This window comes from Kryptolebias marmoratus, linkage group LG4, assembly GCF_001649575.2.
Source record: "Kryptolebias marmoratus isolate JLee-2015 linkage group LG4, ASM164957v2, whole genome shotgun sequence".
Lineage (NCBI taxonomy): Eukaryota > Metazoa > Chordata > Actinopteri > Cyprinodontiformes > Rivulidae > Kryptolebias > Kryptolebias marmoratus.
The window spans coordinates 24,114,701-24,137,581 of NC_051433.1; the positions used below are offsets into that span (position 1 = coordinate 24,114,701).

General features: G+C 41.3%; 1 protein-coding gene across 11 annotated transcripts in view; it reads right to left on the reverse strand.

The window, feature by feature from the left end:
- The window catches only part of foxp1b (forkhead box P1b), a 175,265-nt gene that overhangs the window by 22,807 nt on the left and 129,577 nt on the right, over positions 1-22,881 (reverse strand). For 6 of the 11 annotated variants that reach the window (XM_037975526.1, XM_037975524.1, XM_037975525.1 and 3 more), the window contains 4 exons: positions 13,059-13,196; positions 12,726-12,821; positions 9,116-9,263; positions 2,792-2,981 (listed from right to left, as the gene is read on the reverse strand). In XM_037975526.1, the coding sequence (XP_037831454.1) occupies positions 2,792-2,981; positions 9,116-9,263; positions 12,726-12,821; positions 13,059-13,196 (572 nt within the window). Of the gene's footprint in view, positions 1-2,791; positions 2,982-9,115; positions 9,264-12,725; positions 12,822-13,058; positions 13,197-13,668; positions 14,087-20,261; positions 20,452-22,881 lie in introns of those variants that run through there. The other 5 variants (XM_017435846.3, XM_037975528.1, XM_037975527.1 and 2 more) reach the window with 5 other exon arrangements.

Sequence of the window (22,881 nt, forward strand, 5' to 3'; positions counted from 1 at the left end):
TTCCTGGATCCTTTCCTCCTCCTGGTACCGCTGCATGCTTTACCCTAAATGATTTAATTAGCTTTTTTTTTTTCTTGTGCAAGACAAATGAAAAACAAGGGCGAGATGGGAGAGCTGTGCCAAATCTGATTATTTATCTCCTTAACAGATTGCTGCGTTACAGTCCCTGAGCTGTTGTTACTGATAGTTGTTGGGAAGTAAAGTGGGCCAAGTGCTTTGTGGGGATGTGCACCCCCTAACACACGCACACACTCGACAAAGCTGATGCAGCTCCGTATTGGGAATTTGTGTCAGATACAGATCAGGCACATTTGATTTAAATAAGCAAATCTCTGAATAAAGATGACCTGGCTCACAGGGGTATATCTCGATCTGCGCGTCTCTTTTCAGCAGCTGCGAAACAACAGATAGAGTGACTCAGGCTCTGGTAATATCAGGGATGTTATTTAGACAAACAGAAATCCCAGCTTGCCTTGCCGGAGTGATCATAGCAACAACTAAAAGCAGGAACACGTGCCTCATTTTCGGTGTGTCAAGGCGGCAGTGATTGAATTTCTCCCCCTTCCTTAAGACGGAAGTGCAAAGCCAGTGAGTGATTCCTGTGGATGCACTTAAGGTTTTAGTTGCAGGCGTCGTTGTGCCTGGGCAGATTTTATATGACACATGAAACTAACTACATGGTACTTAAAGCCCGCTGTAAACCAATCTGAAGCCAGTCGGGAAAACAGGCCCAGCTGCAGAGAGGCTTGTTTCAGTTGCATGACAAAAGGACTTGCAAAACCGCATCAATTAAAAGTTCATTAAGTTCAGCGCTGGGAGGATGAGTGGATGCTCTCTATTTACGCCTGGGCCGGCCCAGCCCATTATCTTCAACCTGATTATTCAAATCCCTGGATTATAACACAGACGATTCTCTCAGAGCCTTGCTTAGAATAATCTTACTTAATAATATTTCATTTTTCTTTCCATGGAGTCTGATTAGAATTGAGTCTGCATCATCAAAAGAGAGGGAAAAATGCTTCTGATAGTTGTGCAATTTAAAATTAACACAAAAAAAAAGATTATTAGTTGTGTGAATCTAAATTCGCATCATTCAGCATTTGATAGGGAATGTTTTCTGCTCACTTTGTACGAGCCTTTTTTTTTTCTTAGTAATTGCGCATTTAAAAAGTGTGTGTTGGTAATCCACTTCCTTGAACAGATGGGGTGAATGAGAATCACCTGCCTGGTTTTCTGACAGATCGAAGATACTACGAGAATATTCAGACTAAGACTGCCTTCTTCACTTAAGCCTGTGTTAAACTGCTGCTGACATCTTCTTTAATCTCTGACAGTCAGCGTGAGGCAGAGAGGCTGCCAGCTTTTGCGTTATGTCTTCTCCGATGTTTCATGGACCCTTCAGCTGCTTTTTGCTGCCATCAGTGCTCACCTTGTTTTCCTGTTTGCGACAATGTGTGATGAAGTCAGCGAGTCGATATCCTTTGCAGTGATTTGTCCGACACCAGACATTCAGGTGGCGAACTAAAAACAGTTTCTATTTCTCTGTCACTGACAGTGCTATAACTTAAAATCTCAGTAAGTCTACACAGGTACAAGGTCTTAAAATCAAATCTGTTTGAAGATACCGTTATATATTTGCTCTCTCCCTCAGAGAATAAGAGTACATCCTCTTGGTGCCACTTAGATCATCTCTTTAACCCCCTTATGTCCCTCCTCTCCCCCACAAGCAGCCCTCTTCACCTCCAGAGGCCCACTGATTTACTTTGCTAAACATGATTTCATCGGCATCGCTTTCATACCGACACGTAGGTTTTGATCACTGAAACACAAGTCAGATGTTATGCAGTGAGCTCATGGTGCCTGGAGGCTCCTCACTTGCAGTTCAAAGATCAGCTTATGTGCAAGAAAACAAGCAAATGTGTAAGATGCCAAATTAATTCCTTCCTTAAAGAAACACTGTCTCTCAAACATACACACACAATACTCAGAGAGCAAAAGCCCTTCGTGAATGATTCAGCTATGTTTTGAAAATATGATACAACCTGTATTTGTTTTTCTTTTACAGTATAATAGCTTTCTTTTCTTGTTATGTTTCACTTTATTCTTAAACTGAAGATTTGATTCTTCATGTCAACAAATTCCAAGTATGTAAGGAAGGTTTTTCTTTTATTAAAAAAACAAAGGTAACTGGATGCAAATGGTGCCGAGAAGCTTCGATCAAAACCTCCACCAAAGTGTTTAATAATAGAATAATGATGTGTTTTCATCCTTGTGTAGATTACTCCATATGAGGAGTTACTATGAACTCCCCCGTCTTTGAAGGAATGCATATTGCCCACCACCTTTTATGCCAAACTATTTAACTAAGATCAACTTATGATGGGAAGAGATGGAGTTGCAGTCCTTTTGGTCAAACCTCGTAAATGATGTATGTACAATGCAAGATCTTTCAAGATCTGTTAGTGCTCCAAGTTTGTGTTGTTAATGACTCTCAGTTACTACCACAGCAAACACTAGCTCAAGATCTGAAAAACTGACTAGGTTATCGCCTTTTTTGAGCAATTTTAGAGTTTGATTAAAATCTGTCTTGCTGTTGAAACACACACACGCACACTGGCAAAAGCATTTATTGCCCTTTTGCCTTTGGGTGATAAAAACATTGAAGTTTCACAAAAGCTTAGAGCAGATTAAAAAAGAACAATTTACAAATAAACTTTAAATTCATGTGTAAATTCACCTGCAAAAATGAGCATTTAACAAGAAAGTTAAAAAAAGAAATAAATAAACTTACCCTTCTCTTTTGTGACTCATGTATTGTCCATTGGTGGAAGCATGCTGGTTGACAATGGGGTTCTTTGGCGGTGCCGGGGAGGACAGGTCGAGGCCCCGGTGGCCGTTGTTGCTGCTGTTGTTGTGCTCCTCCTTCACGTGAGCATTCGTCACCTCCTTCCACAGTTGTTGCAGCTCTGCTGGAATCATGCCTGAGACAAACAAATTGGATAATTAAATCAATTAACAGATAATCCAACTCTCTTCTTCATCACCTAATTAAATCAAAGCGTTTGTAAACAAAGCTGAGTATTAATTAGAAAATACTCCACTACGGGGTAATGCACAGAGATCTGAACCCCCCCAACTCCCCCCTCCGACGACTACTTCTCTCCCTCTCATTTTTCCTGTGATCTGAAGCGTGTTTGTATACACAAATCCCTGGCATTCACGCAAATTTCGTGCCCACAGTAAATAATTAACATCCAGACAAGGCATGAAATCTGAATAATCACCATCACTTTCTCTCAACAACAGAGATGTGCAGAAGACTCACAACAAAAAGTTTACAATAGCAACATGGAAAATATCCCACCCCTGTCTCCTTGAGAAACAGGACCCTAGGGTAATATTCTCAAAAGCGCATTAATGTGCAAAATACTTAAGGCTCTGCACCGCCTCCAATTGACACAGACGACTTAAACCTCATTTAACGAGTCAAGCATATTGCAGCTCTCATAGGCCTTTGAAAAAAAAAATCCCTTGAAGACATAAGACATTTTTCTGTGTGCTGGAAACACATCCACAAAATGTGTGTGTTTTTATGTCTGTAAGTAACAGTCAACACCAGAGTCGGGATGGAGATGGATACTGCTATGTTTATGCGCCCCACTCTCCAAGTCTTAGAGAATTTAGATGCACCACAGATGTATCCATCTATGGTGCGTCTGTTTTTGAGTCTGAAAAGTTTGCTTTCACGTGGACACAAATGAGGATGAAAGGTTAAAAAAGATTAAACCTCAAAAGGTCAAGAATTTCTGGCAGCTTGTATGTTCAATTAAAACAAAGGACATCTGGAAAACTAATTTCAATACACTGACATAACTACTAACACATTATACTGGTAGTCTTTATTGAGAAGTCAAATTTACACAAAAACCTTCACGTTTTAAAAACGGTGAAAGAAATTTGCTAGGGACTGGCTCTCTTTGGGGCTCTGAAGGTATGCATTGTGATTGCAACATCAACTAGGGTTTGTGTAGGTTGAGGGTGCTGGACTCTGCGTGTTTGTGCTGGAATGATGTCTTTCATCATTTTGGGCAGTAGTGATTTGAGTTTGGTGACTTTTGCAGATTGAACAGTGGGGTAATTGGCTGGCAGTCGATGATGTTAAGGCTAAAAAATAACGATGGTCAATGACGTATATATGTTTTATATCTTTTTATCAATGTATTATTCTTTTCGCTTACTTCTCTTCATTCTTTCTTTATATTTATTGTGTTATTTTGTACTCACAGTGTACTGTAATTATTGTCACCCTACGCAATAAAAAAAGAATAGTGAAAGAAGCCCTTGGACATTTGGTGGGTTTAACCACAGAGCAACTGAAACAGACCATTCGTTTAGCACTACAATTAATTAAATCCATTCTCAAAATGAGCATTGGCAAATGGAAGATGATTTGCACATGCTTATCTAGTTGGGTTTATATTTTGTGGATTCCTCCTCTCCCTCCCTCCCATCTCCAACACTATAGATACCAGAAGTGCTCCTTTCATGCACCAGATTGTAATACACTGTGTGCAAAATGCTTAGTCCTAATTTATTCCTGTTGTGGAAAATAACTGTGAGGTGAAGATCTCAATATGATCAGCAAAAATATTTTTAATTTGATAAGCTACTAAAGATTTTAATTATGCTGGTAATAGAGAACATTGGCCTAATGAGGCGGAGGACTCCAGAGAGACACAGAGGCTAAGAACTGTGAAATGAGTCTGATAGGATTGCTGTAAATTCACACTAGATCGTTTGCATATCAAAGAGCAGGAAATGATTGCAGGACAAATCAATAACCTTTCCACGTTCCAAGGAGCGTCTTTCCTCATTCGGATGTCTCAACACACTCTCTCTGTACTGTCTGCCTGAATTCGCCCTTATTCTCTTCAATGCCTTGATGTGCTCTAATCGAAGTGCACGTCCATGACAGGCTAAACATGCTTAATATTACGGCTTTGTGTTATAGCATGCTAATCAAATCTTTGTTGATTTCTAGCTGCATTAGAGATTAAGCTTTTATTGTTTTGATGGTGTAGGAGAATTTTTTTTTTTTTTGTCAGATGGTTTAGAAGGGGAAGGTCAATGCAGATGTGAGTGTCCAGCACTCCGACAGCGGGAACAATCGTTTTCCCCCCACTTGGTGCTCAGTGACAGTGGGTGATGTATTTTTAGCCAGTTTGCTTGACAGGGCAGACCACACCAGCTCAATTACCCAGCAGTCCAGGTGACCCCAACCCCACTGTTTGCTCAGATGAAACCAAGGTGGATTGACTGGTGTGATGAGAGAGGTAACGGAGTGAGACCAACATGTCTCTCTCTCGATCTCCTAGAGTTTTATTGCTTTTTGTTTGCACCTCTCCTCTCAGTGCTCCAATCTAACCCCTAACCTCTTCAAAAGCAGCTACAGCTATGGCTCATGATTCCTCATAAATGACAATAAAATATCATTACACAAATGTCTCACAGGGTATTATATTTTGTGCCTGGACAAAATGCACTGAGTTTCTTTCCATCTGATTACTCTGGGACACATAATGGCATTGATCTGTAAATTCTTTTTCTTAGGTGCTCAGTTTGTCCATCCTTTAAATGCCAGATTGGTTTATCTTTCCTCTTTCCATTTTTCAACACAACTATTCCTCTCATTACAGCCGGGAAATACGGACAAGCACTTTAAAAAATGTATGTTGTTGGGACACTTGATTGATCACCTTCCCCACAACTCAATTTTAACTCTGCAGGTAGCTCTGGCACTGAGACAGGCCGAGCTCTTCAACCTTTTCCTGTCCTTGTCCCTGTGTACCCAGGTGACCATGTTCAAGCAAGCAGAAAGTTGATTTAAGGTTCATAATGACATCAGTTGCAGGCCATCGTCCCCCCAAATAAAAAATGGCCCCCAGTGCTCTGGGCTCTTTAAACCGCACTGTTACTTTTCACACACAGTGTCGGTGCCATGGGGGGACAGTGACATCGCTATTAGTTTATTGTTCCATCAGACTGGGACCTTTACTGCACCCCTGTTTATGTTGCCGTAATCACTGGCCTGCTGATACGCACCCCTTAGGTCTGAAATATGTCCTGTCGAAATACTGCAGGAACTATTACCAGCAGCCCACTGCTGGACGTATCAATCACTGACAGGTCAGCCGCCTTACCCACCACTGTCCCTGATGTGCTGCTGCTCTGTGAGCACTTCATGGCTCGCCACATTCTTTGCTTTCATATTACCGACAAATTTGTCTTGTCACTGTCCCACTGGCCTCTCTCGGACAACTTAAATGATGTTGTACAGCTAGAGGAACTCGCTCTCTTGCCGAGTACCCTCTGAGGGTGAGGGTGCATTTAAGTCAGGAAGTGCTCAAAAGCTGGGCACTTCTATGACACGTGCAAACACACGTGTATGTAACACCTGAGCAACGTAAACCCAAGCAACTCACTCGTCAGGTCAAGAGTACAGGCTTTTTGTGAGGCGAGTAAGAAGGGGTGGAGGTTGTTTGGATCAAATTCATATTTATGATAGCTGCATCCCCCAAACACATTGTTGTAATTTACAACAGATATCGTCTGGCCGCTTCCAAGACTTTGAACATTAATGTCAAAAAAATTTACAACAAAAAAGACAAATTATACGCTGGATGGTGTGAGCAATTGTTTTTCACTCATAACTGCTATCTACAAGTTTCTACTTAATTAGTGCTATCAGTGTTTTTGAAAAGCTAATTTAAATGCATTCCTTCAGTCCGTCGCTTTGGCAGAACAATTACTGCAATTTGTCTTGGTCAAAAAAGCAACAAAGCAAAAGGCTGGTATAAAACTCTGTTGTAAACAGCACCGCAGTACCAAAAAGCACACTTAATTCGATAATTACTTTGTTACAGAGACCTGTTATTTGCAAACCTTCTATTGCTTTCATTTTCTCAGCACATAAAAACAATTGGACACAGCTGATTGCATGCATTAACAGTGGCCTTTTCCAATAATTATACTGATATCTACATTTTTAAATGAAAGAAATAAAAATCATCAGCTAAAAAGTCATGGCAATTTACTGCCCCCCAAGTTTGAATCCATAATCACTGAGACGCGAGCAGAGCAGATCAACTCATCACTTCCGATGCAGCGCTAACAGCTAGCTGAATATTGCAGATTAGATCTGAGCACTATAGGGCCGGCCTGCTGGTGCATGAAAGAGTTTAGTGATGTGGAAAACAGAAAGGTCATCAATAACTTCAAACAGTCGAGCAGAAAATGTGTAGAATAAGAGGACAAACTGGGGCCTGGAGCACTAACCTAAGTGTTGTAACAGCTGTCAGAGACACACGGTTAACTGTCAGAGGGCTATAAGAGTAAAACCAACCAGGTTTTACATGTTACAACAAACTGAAACAAAACTGTATCTGTAGGAAAATTTGGTTCCTTTTATTCATATTTATTGTATGCAAACATGACCGTTAAGAAAAGATCATCTCAGTTTTGCATAAAAATTAATTTTGTTGCACTGTTAAAAAAACATCCAAGTGTGCTTTTTTCATCCTGTGACAGTTGATTGCTCTGTTTAAAGTCTCAGTCGTTTGTGTTATTTGTTGAACTTGTGGAGAAATGAGCCCAGTGGTTGTGACAAAACATATAGCTGTTACAAAAACCCGCACTAGTGCAGGAAAAGGCTCATAAGATGAGATGTCTCAGAGGTATTTGATGATAATCCTGAATAAACAGGATGTTCTGAGCCTGTTGTGAAATCTATCAAAAGTACCTGGCCTTATCGCTCACATGAAGCTTTACTCATGGGGTGTGTGAGTGTTTGCCAGATATCATACACACTGCAACTCAGAAAAGCACACTCACAACAACAGCAGTGCCCCACGCCTGTGCCCATGGCAATCGTCTGTGAGTGGATGACTGATTCCATAGCCAGTCCAAACAATAACACCACTGTACAAACCCTGTTTGTGTTTGCCTATTACCTAAGCACCCCCCCCAACCCCTCCTGTTTTTATCTTGTTATTTCAAAACTGTTTGTTTTAGCTGGGAAATGAATAGTCAACGTCTTGCTCTTAAACCCCTATGACGGCATCTTTTGTCACAAGGAGGCCACTCCTTTACAAAACATTTGAGGGTAAATAAAGAAATAAACTTCTTTGTCAAACAGCACTGACTTTCTATCAAGTAACAGGCGGTTCCACAATGACAAGTTAACAGGCAGTTTATGAACAATAGATACTGTCTTCTTCAAGGCTAGAGGAGACTACCACTGGGATGCCACTCACATACAGGACACTGAGCTGAAGGTCAAAGTGGAACATGTCACAAAGTCTCAGCTGATATTAAACAATTGTAAAGCACCAGAATAAAACAGCAAAGGTGACTTAGACAACTGAATTCTCTAAACTAAATGTATAAGATTTAGTCAAATATTTACAGCAATTAATCAATTGAGTAAACTAGCGAACTGCTAACTCAAGATTTGCTGAAAGCGGGTCCTGCATCAATCAAACCATGAACAGTATGCGGCTACCCATAAGTCACACATTGTTCTCTGTTGTTGAGCAAATTTGCAAAGGAGTTGTAGAAAGGAAATAACAGTGTCACATAATCCACCTACAGGTCACAGGGTTTACAAAGATTTCTGCTAAAATTATTTCTAAAACGCTGTCAAGACAATCCGATGGTCTGATATCACACTGACTTATTTGTGTTGTAGGATTTTAAATATGCCATGCACCTATAATATTTGTATTTTTAGAGTTTAGCTGAGGGGTTTCACAGCAAAGATCAGCAAAACCAAAAATCAAACTGTTCAGGTAGTGTTTGCCATAATAACAGATGGAGAAAATCAGTTGACCAGTATGAGATTAGGAGTTTTAGGTTGTCTACTAAAACTATATTTCTCATTTTAGCACCCAACAGCAGGCCAGACTTTCTTTGTAAACAAACTGTCACCCACAATTTGAAATAAAAAGACTCATATTGTGCCCTGAAAGATTTTGCTTTTATATTTTGTTTTTACAGAGCTACAGCTTGCTGACGGGCAGAAGATCAGCAGTGCTGCAGGCCGGTGTGAGGTACTGACCCTGAGTGAGCGAGTGTAGCGGCAGGCCGGTCTGTCCTGGCTGGATGGTGAGAAGCCCTTGCCTCTGAAGGTTGAGCAGGTGTTGCTGCTGGACCTGCTGGACCTGCAGGAGCTGCTGCTGGAAAGCCAACTGCTGGGCTGAAACCTGCTGCGGGCCACACACACACACACACACACACACACGCAGAAGAACACTGGAAGTGAACAAACATCCTGCAAGTAACAGCTGGTGTAAACACATAAATCAGGCTCTTATACACACACATATTTTGAGTGTACAAATTTGCTTCAAGCTCAACACTGTCAAGTTCAAAGTTAAGTTTGTAAATATAATACTTGAGATTTGAAATCCTGATTTATAAAGAAAACAAGAATAGTGTGTTTTTGAATGTACCGGCACAAAATAGAACAATGCAACTTTCATAAATTTTGCCTTAAGAGAGGGTTTGTCTGGGTCCACCTAAGACAGGTAGACGATACATCTCCCTCTCTCTTAATTAACACCAGTCGGGAGGCGAATGACAAACAACGAAACAACATAGTTAATCATTCATAATAAGAGCCACAGGAATTTAATTACAGCCATTCATAATTCAGCAAACAACGTGTGACTAAATCAAAGTGCTTAATAACCACCCTAGAAAGTCCCAACTCTCCCAGGCATGGCGCTGAGCGCAGGGATGCACTCTTCCCCCAGCCAGCGCAGCAAGCTGTGTTCAATCACACACCGTGGACTGACAGAGAGATGGCTGTTTTGTTCAGCTCGCTGTGCTACAGCTGTTTCGCCAAGAAAACATTTAATGAAATTCTGGTGTGTCATCTCCGCCTTTGGGGTTGTGGGGGTGTTTTGGCTCAAAATTGTGAAAAGTGTGAACTTCGATTGGGATGAAAAAAATGATATGAAAGCAGTGAGGGACAAAAAAAAAAAAAAGGCAAGATAGAATAATAAACAGAAGGAAATCATCTAATATCCCCAATCTCTTATGACTCAAAACAAATGAGAGATTTTATTTAGATAATGGGGGGACAGAGGGGAGAGATGACTTTTAACCCTTTCATCAATACTAAAATGTCTGTTATATCAATTAAACGAGCAGCAAAACCTTCAGTGTTTTCTGGCAGATAAGGGCAAAATAAGCCTGTCTGAGACTCAACAGGATACTAGGTCTGTTTATGAGTACACAAGGCCAGTTGTCAAGCCAGAGGGAGGAGAGGACGGGGCACTAAAAGCATTGCTGGGCTGCCAAGCTGTGCACCGCACCCTTTTACCAAACACAGGATACACCACTTTGTTTACTTCTCACAATTGAGTGCATACAAAAAAGGTCTCTGTGCAGCGTGGCAGTCAGGTCACTTGCTGGCGGCCGTGAAACCACTGAAACAGCCAGATAAAATGGGTCCCCTCCGCCCACCCCCGTTCGGCATGTTAAAAGGGTCCAGCAGCATTCCTTTCCCTTCCTCTTCCTCCCTCCCACCCCGCACTGAGCCCGCTGCTCCTGCGATGGCTGACTAAAAATAAAGCTCCCGGGCAGCGCTGGTCTATTACAGCAAGCGGGCTCATCTCATTTGATCAATCAGGAGAAGGAGGCTCTTTGACAGCAGTGGCTGAGGGTCATAACTGCAGAGTAACTGTATTCACTCCTGGACTCATGTGTGATCCCGCTCAAAATAAGAAAGGAGAAAGTGAGGAAGAGGTAGAAGGCAGAGGTTCCAGTGAAAGTCGTGATGCAGGTGGCCTGGGATCTTCTCTGATCTTTCCTGTTTGTGAAAGACGGTTGCTTCTTTTTTTTTTGTTTCTTCTTCTTCGCATCAGTGTGAGAGAAGTTTCTCGTGCCTTTAGTAGTTCTTTGTTCCTCAGCTCCTCCCTGACAGCCTCAGATAAAGATAATAGTGCTACGGGGGTGGGAGATCACAAGGAACAATGTCTTTCATCAAAACGCTAAATAAGTAGAGGGTGGCTTCTCAGAAGAAAAAAAAGAAGAAGAAGAAAGAAAATCCAGCACTGCAAAATGAATTTAACCCTCTCCCCTTCACTTTTTTTTTCTTATAGCCCCATCAGCTGACAGCAGCTCCTGTGCGCTCGCAGCATGCAGACACATTAAAAACCCCCAGACCCAATAGACCAAATAAGAGGTTAACAAGAAGTGGCACAAGGGAGAGAAAAATACAGTCCCTGACAAATGATAATGAGTGGCAGTGGCAGGCCTTTATTGTCAGGCTTCAAATATAAAGTTAAAGATCTTTGAAAAACTAAATTTTGATGTCTTTAAAATAAAAGAGGCACAAAGCAACAACAGGGGGTTATTGTCTGGCAGCCACAGGGGAGTCACTGCATCATTCTTATTCTGTCTTTTGATGGCTGCTAGAAACGCGAGTGGAAAAAAAAAGAGCGAGCGATGGGAAGAGAAAGAAAACAGCAGCAAAGGGGAAGAGCCTCTCAAGGCTGCATCCATTTCCTGTGATCATACATAATATGCTTAAAAAGTAGAGTTTTTTTTCCTTTATTCTCGTGCTTCATTCAACTGATCAATTGCACCTCCTTGCCCCCCACCCCGCCTCTCATCCCTCCCTCTTTCCCCCCTTGCTCCTCCACTGTTTACATCAGATGCGACTCGGTGACAGGCTCTATCTGAGGCCGAGGAGCTCCGCTGTCACGTTGATTTATGGGAGCATCACGCCACAACTTGTCCAAACTGAAGCTCGCAGTTCATTAATTAGGGAGCTACAACTTTGAAGTTGGGCGCTTCGACAGCACACGCACGTGCGCTGAGTGTGAACATGCGTGGAGGAGTGTGCGTCCGCTTTTAACATTCGGCTTAATTTTCTGTGCCCTTCTTTGCTCTCCAAACATGGAGCTCAATGGGGACGAGAACAAGAATTCCCAAATTGTCTTTGAACTTCTTCTGGCCGTGCAGTAATAATTTGCTTTGTCCACAGTGATGCCTGTATCCGCCTGTCATTAACACGTATTAAGCTGCTGCCTACGAGCAAGCCCCGCTGTGCTATGGGGGTGCAGAGGAGAAAAATCAAGAAAGAAGAATGGTCAAAAAAAAAAAGAAAAGAAAACAGGCAACAAAGCTGGGAGCGCTCTCGGGACTGATATTTCACAATTACATGCCTTCTCTTCCTCTGCTATTTCCATGTTAATTACCAAGAAAAGCCTCTCAGATTTACATGCTTCGTGTTTTTGCCTTTCATTATGTCCTGCACACAACTCACCACAGGAGCTGTGATTTTTTGTTGTTACAAAGTACACTTGTTTAGTTAAAAAAAAAAAAAAGAAGAAATAAATTAAGCAATAAAAAATATGTCAGAGGTTTAGTAAAATATTACACCTTTAACTTGGAGCCAGGCTGTATTCTTGCACTGTATCAGTCAGTTGTTAACATTTAGCCAGCAAGTCTGACATGCTAATCAGAAGCATGAGTGCACTTGATTCCCCCCCAACCCACCCCCGACACACACGCACACGCACACACACACTCCCCCAGTCTCTGCTTTAACCACAGTCTGAAAGCAGATGGAGTTGAGGGAGGGAGCACACATGCCTTCCATGCTCTGTCTGGCCAACGTTTGGAAATGGCAGGCGGTCGCAGTGATGTCAGCCTACCTCTTTGCTCTGCTTGCTGCCTGCATGTTGCTGCTGCTGTAGGAGCTGGAGGTGGAGCGTTTCCTGCTGCTTCTTGTAGAACTCTTGAAGTTGCTGCTGCAGAAAAGACAAGGAGGTGACAAATGAGTTCGGGTTTGACAGTCGCGGATTCTCTGTTCTGCGAACGTTTTCAACACTTTGAGGAACGTTGTTTTTGAGGCTTAAAAAGAGAGAGAGGGAGACCAGCAGCAGTTCAAAGTCAATTTATCCTTGAGGATTTTTTAGCTTGTTTGAAACATGATATTCAGGTTTGAAGAAACTTGCAGCTTTTACAACCTGAATGTGGCACTTTACCTGCTGTAACATGAGGGCCTGTTGCTGCTGGAGAAGAACCTGGAGCTGCTGAGGGCTCAGGACCTGCTGCTGGAGAATCTGCTGCATTTGTTGTGGAGTTATCACTTGAGGCGTCATCATAGCCACTGACACTGGAACCTGCACAAACATTCAAAAGAAAATAGAGCTGTCAGACTGTGGAACAAAAAAAATACAGAGTACAACACAGAATAACAAATAAAATAAAGTAATAATATAAAAAGTTGACCAAAAACTTTAGCAACTCATTTTATGCATTGAATTTGGGCTAAAAATGAGTAAATGGACATATAAATATATAGCATACTACACACTAAAAGTCCATTTCTACTAATAAATGTGTGCAGGACCCAACACTAATAAGTAAACATAGATATTTTAACTTGTTTTCCCATATCAAGACCAAATCAAAGTGAATCAAGATAAATGACATAAAACAACCAAGATCAGATAACTCCAGAGAGAATATGACGAGCGTATTCATTAAAAATGGCTTTCATTTTAATGCACAAAAACTCCTAAACTTATTTGATCTGATCGGCTGTAAAATCCCTGAGTTTGTTGTTTGTACAACACAGCAAACATGTCATACCTGAGGACATGAAAGATTGCCTCAGAAATGCTGCGGTTCACTCATTGCACACACGCGTCATGTCCGAGAAGAGTATCTCATTAGAGACGCTGTCAGCAGCGATCTGTTATTCTGAAGAGATAGAGAGCCTGGAGGAGGAGGAGCCACGGTGAAGAAGAACACGCAGGCCTCTAACTAACTCTCACAAGAAAGGTGTGAGTGCACGACTCCTCCAAACAAGTGATTTGTTGTGACATTGAAAGGGGCCCACAGTTGTCAGTGTGCTTTAATTGCTCTGGCGACATCAGGGAGTCGGAGTCTGTCTGGATGCTGCCACTCACAGAGATGATGTGCAACACCATTAAAAGCTCCTTTCACTGGCATTTGTGTGACAAACTGCAACTTAGATGTGCAAGATGCTGCTGTGTCTGAGCTGCTGTTAACTTGTTGTGTCAATGGTTCTTTTGTGTGTGAGTGTGTATATCTATATCTATATAAAAAAAACATCACAAAGGACATAAATGAGTTTAAAAATGTAGTGCATGTCTCTGACGCTGCAGTCAGCAGCTGATGGAAGAGATATAACTGGTGACAGTCCATCTTCGCCAACATACCCTAACTGAGCGTCCATCTCAGCACTAATGACACCCCTTTGAATTTTTCATGCTTTTCTGAATGTAATTTAGCTGTTTGAGATTTGTCCGGTAACTAGATTTTTTTTTTTTTGGAGGTGGGGACACACACACACACACACACCCTTCGTGCATATAACCTTAATTATTCTCCCCATTGCAGCATTAAACAAAAACAAAGCCCTGCCATAATGAGCAGCTTGTAGTGAAAAGGCAGAAGAAAGGGCAGTAATATCAAATCGGACGGAGCGGCTTTGATGCTCTCCGTTAACTTTATTGAGCAGTGCCAGACTCCGCTGGACTGTGTTCTTTCAACCACAAGAGAATGAAGGAGGCTCAGCCCCACCCAGGACTAACACACGCTTCACATTTCTCATTTCCAGCACTGGGCGAAGGGGTGCGAGGAGCAAAATGCAATATTAATTCCCCCTTGTATTACGTCTTAATATGCAGTTCATCTTGACTTTTGCACATGACTTGTCCTGTCATTTGCATAGCCCCGGCCTCCCATTTCCTAATTTCACAGTCATTATCCACTGAAGTCCTTTTTTTCCGGGCATCACTAATTTTGATGAACTATTTTGAAGGTCAACCAAGCGTCCTTGTCTGCTGACACGCAAGTCCAATATGCGATGTGTTATATAAAACGCATCTAAACATAATACGTTTAGATGTGCAAATAAGAAGAAAAATAATAATGTGTTTATTATTTTATTTAGTTGCCAGTCTGTTTTCTACAAGTCCGTAAATGTGCATTTCTCTTATTTCCGAATGTAAAATCAGTCTTTTATACCACGCTGTACAGTCAAAACACGTGAAGAAAACTTTAATTTAACACATTTTTAAATAAAATGATCAATGATTTAATTTTACACAAGCTGTTAAATTTCTTTCAGTGTAGCAGCGTTATTTCTTTACACACGAGGAGTGTATCCCATCATGGTTTTACACTTTGTCTCTTCAGGAGCATCTGACTTACCGTAACTACAGCTAGAGCAGCTTGCTCCGTGCACAGCCTATTACGGACCCCCGTTTTATTACCCATTACTACTGAGGTCATTAGCAGCAAGAGGGATTGTATGCTTCTTAACCTATTGATCAATGTAACTACTACCATTTAATCCTGTGCTGAAGGAGTGAAAATCTGCCTAAGACAGGCTCCTATTGAGTGGAAGGGCGGGAGGAGCACTTTAACTGAAAAATATTGCCTTGGCCGCTACATCATGCCCATTTAACGCAAACACGGGACGCCAGTTGCCATTTAGAGCACTCCCATATGATGCTCTCCCTTATCTCCTGGATAACATCATGACTCCAGATGAGCCACAAAAATACATCACCGACTAAAGATAGTCTAAAACAGGACTAATAACTGGAGGGATCCACTGAGCCCAGCTCTAATCTACTCTCCCAATATGAGGGTGTGAAAAAGAGGACATTCTGAGGATGCCAGAAATAGCTGACGTTTATGAATTTCATGAAGGTGTGGTGCTCTCCAGGTGCCTCCCATACATAAACATTCAAACCGAGAACATTCTCACACAGCTGCAGAGTGACTGGAGGCAAAATACTGTACCAGCACAGGCCTGCTGGCCAAACAAACACACACACACACAGATAAACACATACAGATGCACAAATCTAAACTGTAGCATGTGAGCAGGCGCTGGTTCGTCGCAGCACATGTGCAGCCCATAAGGTGCTGTATATGAAAAACTAAATGAAATTTTCCAAACACAGCACAATACATATTTTACACTGAAATACTTTATTTCAGTGTTTAAACACAAAAACTTATCTTCAATAAATAAAATTTGAGTGTTATTTTTCTATTTAAAACAATAATCATCAATAATAATGTCAAAATATTCTTTCTGGTCTCTGCACACCTCTGGCCATACACATGCATGCATACTGACAGGTGCAGAAATTATTTATCATTTATGGGGATCTACTGAACGCCCACTTGTATTTGTGCATTAATCAGAGTAAAAGTGCAACATCTGATAATCAGAAACCACATATTCTACATTTGAATAGTCATTGATTCAGCCTCCTGAGCACTTCCTCCAATCACAAGTCAGAAGACAAATGTCTGCGTGAACAAAGCTGTACGAGAGCCTCGGTTGTCACACAAAGACAGTTAAGAGAAACATGAATGAAGAAGACAGAGGTGAATATCAGTGAGACAGGCATCGTCCGTAAAGGTGCAGCCGGGCTGAAAGAAGAGGAAGAAAGAAAGAAAGGAGAAAAAAAAAGAATAGAGGGAATTATCAAATTTTCATTTGTGCTCCCCGGGGTCATCTTGTTTTCTGAGGGCATCAAATGGAATGGAGAAGTAAAAAGAAAATAACAAGCTCCAGAGAAATCACAGAGTCGAGTCCGTTTGATGCTGTTATTTTACCTTGGCCTACTGTGGCGCGAGGAAACGACTTCCCATCCCGACTATGATCTCCTGCATGAAAACGTTGCAGAAATGAGGATTTCACGGGAGCTATTGTATTTAAGTGATGTGTGAACATAATTAGTCGCTGACAAAACTGGAAGGATAATTCCATATTACCCATTCAGGTTGATTGAAATCCCTGAAGTGGAGAGCATTTTCTCCCCTCAGAATAAGAAAGCACTGTGTATTCAAAATAATCGTTTTTACACAAAATAATGGCATATTCACAATTTCTTCATATATTTCTTGTATTTAATTAGAATTATATGTTTCCAAATAGGACAAAAAAAAATCCCACAATTTAAAACAACTGATATCCACATAACTTCAGATTAGTAGAATTCCTTTCTCGTCATCTACAATCAAGCAGTTTTAAAAATATTTACAGCGAACATAAACAGGCTAATCACACCCACATTTATTTGCTTTTACGACTAGTAAAGCACTCTATATTCTGGGTGTAGGAGTGTGTGGAGGCTGCAGCGCAAATTATCTGCAGCAACTGTAAAAACAAAAGTTAAAATTGCATTTTAATTAACTCCTGGATCACAAACAAACATTTTTTTTTTTTTGCTGGAGCTCGACCCGGTGTTGGGTTTAAATAAACAAACGGCACGGCGAAATGAGCGAGCTCTCACTCCAACAACAGCTGAGCTGCGACCTGGACGCTGTTTCCCACAGCAGAGGCAGCCGCCACTGCAGGTGATCGCTGCGCACACACAGACCAACGTACCTCTTTTACCTCAAACACACACCAACCTTAGACTAACCAGGTTTTTTTCCAGAACGACAGTGATTTATTATTTTGTTTAGAAAATATGCCTCCCTTTGCTGCAAGATAAGTTTAAAATATACCACTTATTATAAAAAAAATTAAAAGTAAAAACAGCATTGCTTCAAATTATTTTTAAATGACACAGATGCATTTATTATTTATATATCTTTAAATCCAAAGGGGAACGTGTCTTGAACATTTCCACTTGTGCTCCTTCACTTTTTTGACCTTTCAGGCCACACCTCCAGGGACGTATTTCACACGATAATTAAGTTTAGAAATCTGGCTTTCCAATTTTTATGTGACTGACTGCTCTACCACACACCACTGCTCACTGTCTTCACCTTTCTTGGGCTCATCTCAGCATCACTGTCGGTGTAATCTGCGTGGCCATTCACCAGCTCTGCACAGTTGCGCAATGCTGCGTGTTGTCAGAGGCGTTATTTGAGCCGGTTGAGATTTAATTAAGATCGTTGCCTGTAAAATCCCTTTTTAAATGAAACTGGAGTGAAAAGACAATGCCCAATACATCCTCATTCATACTGTTTCTATCCTCTGCACAACAGAAAAGCTAAGTTAATCCCTGTTTCCATGACGGCAGACAAGGAGTTATGTTGCTACTTGACACTCTTAATTTTGTTCTGTGTGATTTGTATAAAATGCACAGCTAACTTATTTAAATAAACAGCAAACAAAGTCAGTGTCAGCAGGAGGTTTATAGCATTGACTAAAAATATGGACATGCCTTTGATGTTTTTTTTTTCCTGATAATCCACTCTTCCTTTTTCAGTCTAACATGTCAGTGACCTCACACACCTAACCGTTTTATAAATTTATAGGTTGTGACTGAAACAAGTGATGAAAAAGACTTTCCACCATAAAACACTCCACACCATGTAATCCCATCATTATCCTAACATCTCAACCTTTAGAGACACATGCCATCTCAAGTGTAGAATTAATCTTCCTGTTTGAAACAGAGACGCACATACTCCAAGCAGTAATGACCCTTAAAAAAAAAAAAAAAGGAAAAAGGAAAAAGGAAAAATGCGAGTCATTTTCGAGTAAAAACACGTTTTAGTTGGAAATGCCAAGGAATAACAGCAGACAGCAGCTGGTGGCTCACTATATCACTTCTTAACTATTCCCTCGTCTGTCTCTGTCTTTGCTTCCCTGCTCCGGCACAAAGCAAAGACCCGTCCCTGTAAAGGATATCCCAGCGAGCCGTGGGGCTCAGCGAGCTACCCCCTGTGCCCCCCTCTCCTGGTACACAGCTAATATCTGGTTGCCTATGTCATGGTTTAGAAATGACAGGTGCTGGCAGCCCCTTGCCTTGACAGGCCACTGCACAAATAACGCTCCTGCCTGAAAGGGCTAATGCACTACTAATGAACAATAAATCAACTTTGATTACAAACTGTCAGCCCAATCAGCTTGCACTCCAGCTCTCCCAAACTGCGAGTCTCGGCTGCACAGCTGCACAGCATTACAGTGAATGTTGCCCCGTTTAGGCTTCTCCACTACCGCATGATCCTCTTCTGCCTCTTGCTTAAAGCACCCACTTTTTTAACACTGATGCAAGGAGATGAAACAGTGCAGCCCAAAATAAGTTTCAGCTAACTTGCGACTGCAAAAAGAGAGCACGTAAAAACACTCTGAAAAAAACTAAATGTGTATTTTCCACTTGATATATTACTTGAGTTTTTGAAATATAAAAAAAACAACTTTAGCTCATAAAACAGAAAGTCAACAACAAGAAAGCGGTTCTGTAATACCTCCTTTTTAAATACAGTCAACGTACACATAACCTCATAAACTAAAATTCACCCAGTCAAACTTTCCAGAGAGACAATAGCGATGACATTCAGAGTGACAACTTAGTTTGTGGCGACTGTGTCAAATATAGAGCTGTGCCAGCCTCCGTCTTAATTCCCTGTGACACCATGAGGAGAGTGAGAATTAGTCCAGACCGTAGCCTGAGAGCAGGAAAAGTCCAATTAGCTTTCATTAAGTCAGAAAAGAAAACAATCAAAAAGCACACCGTTTGAGAAAACCTTAAAAGAGAAAACTTGAAGACAAAAAAAAAAAGCAAGGCTTGAAAGTGTCTTTATCAGGCAGTTTAATCGTGAGAATTTTCTTAACAACAGAGGAATAAAGTTTAAATAAAAAAAAAGACAAACCTGTTTCCTGTTTTTCTAAGAACTTTCGAACAGTACGCAGTACAGACTCAGATCCTGCTTGACTGGTTAGCTCACAGTCAGCAAAGTAAATAAAACTAATCAAACTGTGTAAAAAGGCACTTGGGAACTTCATGTAAATGATTCAGTAAAGTTAAAACAGGCCCTCATAAATACAAATGAAAAAGCGGATTTTCTGTCAATAATCAACAAGCCAGTAAACAGGTAAACAACAACAACTATCAGAGTTCTGTTTTGATATGACAAACATCCAGATACAGTCTATGTACATGATCTAACGCAGTGCAATCTAATGTTCATGATATCTGTTATCATGTTTTTCTCTTATCAGGACAGTAAACTGTCAAAGTCTCAGTGACAAAGTAAACCCTGGATAACTCCTCGTCTCAAACAAACTGGTTGACAAAAATAACCAATTACAATGACAGAACATCAGCGGCAGACAGACAATAAAACTCCTTTCTTCCTTTTTCCCTGGTCAAATTAAATTGTCAAGTTATTTTTTTTTTTTTACCTACACAAGAAAGCTGGTAAAATCAGAGAAATCAATCATATTGACAAACCTGACAAACTCCATTTAGCTGGCAGGGTAAACAGAGTGCCGGGCCACGCGGTGCGGAGTGAAGCAGAGCGGAGAGGCGAGCGGCGAGGGGAAGAGAGAGAGAGAGAGAAAGCGAGTGAGAGAGCGGAGAGGCTGAGACGAGGCGCTGCTGTGCTGCCGAGTCTCCAACCTTCCTCAGGATACAGACAGATTGCACGCGCAAGGTTGCTCCCTGGCTGACAAGATACAAAACTATCCAATCAACCACGCCCTTCTCCACCAATCACAACCAGCCCTCTAAACATAATCAATTCAAATGGGGCCACACAATAGGGATCCCTGGGTTGCAGGTGAAACTGTGCCTTTGTGAGGGGGCCCCTTTAAGATAAAATAAAAAGGAGAGAGAAAGGGAGAGAGAGGGGGAAAAAGGCGCAGTTGACGGCTGTTAACCCTTTGACCCATGCCGGGGCTCTGGCCGTGCGATTGAAACAATGGAAGCTTAAAGAAAAGAGGCCTTTAATTAAACATAGATAAGTAAACATAGCTATCCAGCGGAAAGAAAGAAAACTGGCCCCACTATCAGCCCCTTTATTGTTCTGCTAAACGGTGTTGTTTACATCACTGCAACAAAGGCACAACTCTTTTAAAATGCAGAAAAAAATCCCACAAATAATGTAGATTCTTTGTTGTTTGGACTTTTTTTTTTGCCTCTTTCATTGTTTTTTCAAAAGACGTGTCATGCGTCTTGGTAATAAAATAATGAATTTATGAGAACAGTTTGTTTTGCCTTTGACTTCAGAGATGCTAATTTGTATACAGTTTGTACTCGCTCTAAAATATGTAACTTATTCAAATATGCAAAAGCATGTTTGAGTGTATCCAGTCAGAAATTCAACCACAGGTTTTTTTTTTTTCCTTCCAGTTTTTAAACACTTATCCTGCAGTTTGCCTTCAGGAGAGCTTAAACCCACTTATATTAACAGCTAACATTACACCAGCTACAAGGCAATCCATCCAACTCCATCCCAATGAGAGCAATTAGCTGTCATGATATCATCACACTCTTCAACACCCGTGTGCACTCAGCGAGGGGAAACGACGGGAAGGAAACAGGACCCTGCCACCTACTGGAGATCTTACTGAACTCACCGGGAGAGACAGAGTCCAGCTCCTGAGAAACAGATTTCGTATCCCTGCTGCACGGCTCTAAGAGTCAGCAGCGTTCATGCAGATTTATCCTGAACTACACCTTAGTTTAGGCAAACAAAACAAGCTGCTAATTAATTAGACTTCTAGTCATAACAATAAAATCCCATTGACTAAGTTGTTTAACTCACTTAAAGAACAAGGAGGCAAAATTAACACCTTACTTTGTTAATAATCCTGACAATAAACACAGAGGGGAAGAACGGAGCTCTGACACGCAGCTCATATGGGCAGCTATAAACCCTTGGCCAAGGATGAAGGAATGTTTCTGGGATTCATTCTAGTCTGCAAACACACTTGTAAAATAAACAAAGCACTTGCACAACAAGCCACTGCTCTCATCTGCTAATAACTAACAATGAGCTCCGTAAAGATGGCCTGACCTATATAAATTATTGACTGGGACGCTTCAAGTGTCAAAAGTGACAAATCCAATACATATCATAGTGAATAATTAAGTCAAAGAAAAAGAGCTTTTATTTTCTATCTGGCATGCTGAGGACAGCTCACACACACACACACAAAAAGACACTGACATAAAGGCATGTGCATACAACTACAGTCAGCACACACACACACACACACAGACACACAAAGTGGTTTAGGCTACGGCCACACTCTTCTCCCCCGGCACTCTCCCTGGGGTGGCATGTCGGCGTATTCTCAATAAAACACCTTCTTAGCAGTAATAGGCCACTGTTCTCATTTCAAAGCTCCCAAAGGCCTCATGATAAATTTAGCAGACACACAGTTCAAGCTTCTTCTCTCACACAGTGTCTTTCTAATCCATTGCCTCTGTGCCTGCGCCATGTAAAATAATTACACATATGTGTTGATGTGATACTCACACTGTATAGATTTTCTTTTCTTTTTTTTTTTTGTTCCTGTGCAGAGAGAAACATCAATATCCTTGAGCCTTGAACCGGAGTCCCTTGTGATAGTTTACAGAGAGAGCTGAGCGATTGTGTTCATGACAGAGTGGATGACATTATAAAATACTCCCATTTCCTGCTTGAGTTAGAGTGAAAGTATGAGTTAATGTCTGGTCTGGTCCAGGCCGTACTCTGCTCGGCTATAGATAACGACTCGGCTCCGATTACAAAGCCTTCCTAAAACACAAGCGGAGTCGGTGAATAAGCTGCACCGGCATGCCAGCAAATGCGTCAGTGCTACTACAGCAAGAGGAGAGAACTGAAAGGAAGTGGGGAAAAAAATGCTAAACTATACTCATACCTTTTGTTGAAAGGCCCCGGTGACCTGGACTCTTGTCACGAGAGAACAAACACAACCTGTTTCTGTGTGCCTGTTCAGGTAAATGATTGTTTATTAGCAGAGGGAGTCAGCAGGGCAGGTGTGGGGCCTACATTATTAATACCTGCTCTACATAAAACAACTATATTTCCACAATATGAGCTACTTTATTAACTATTTTTAAA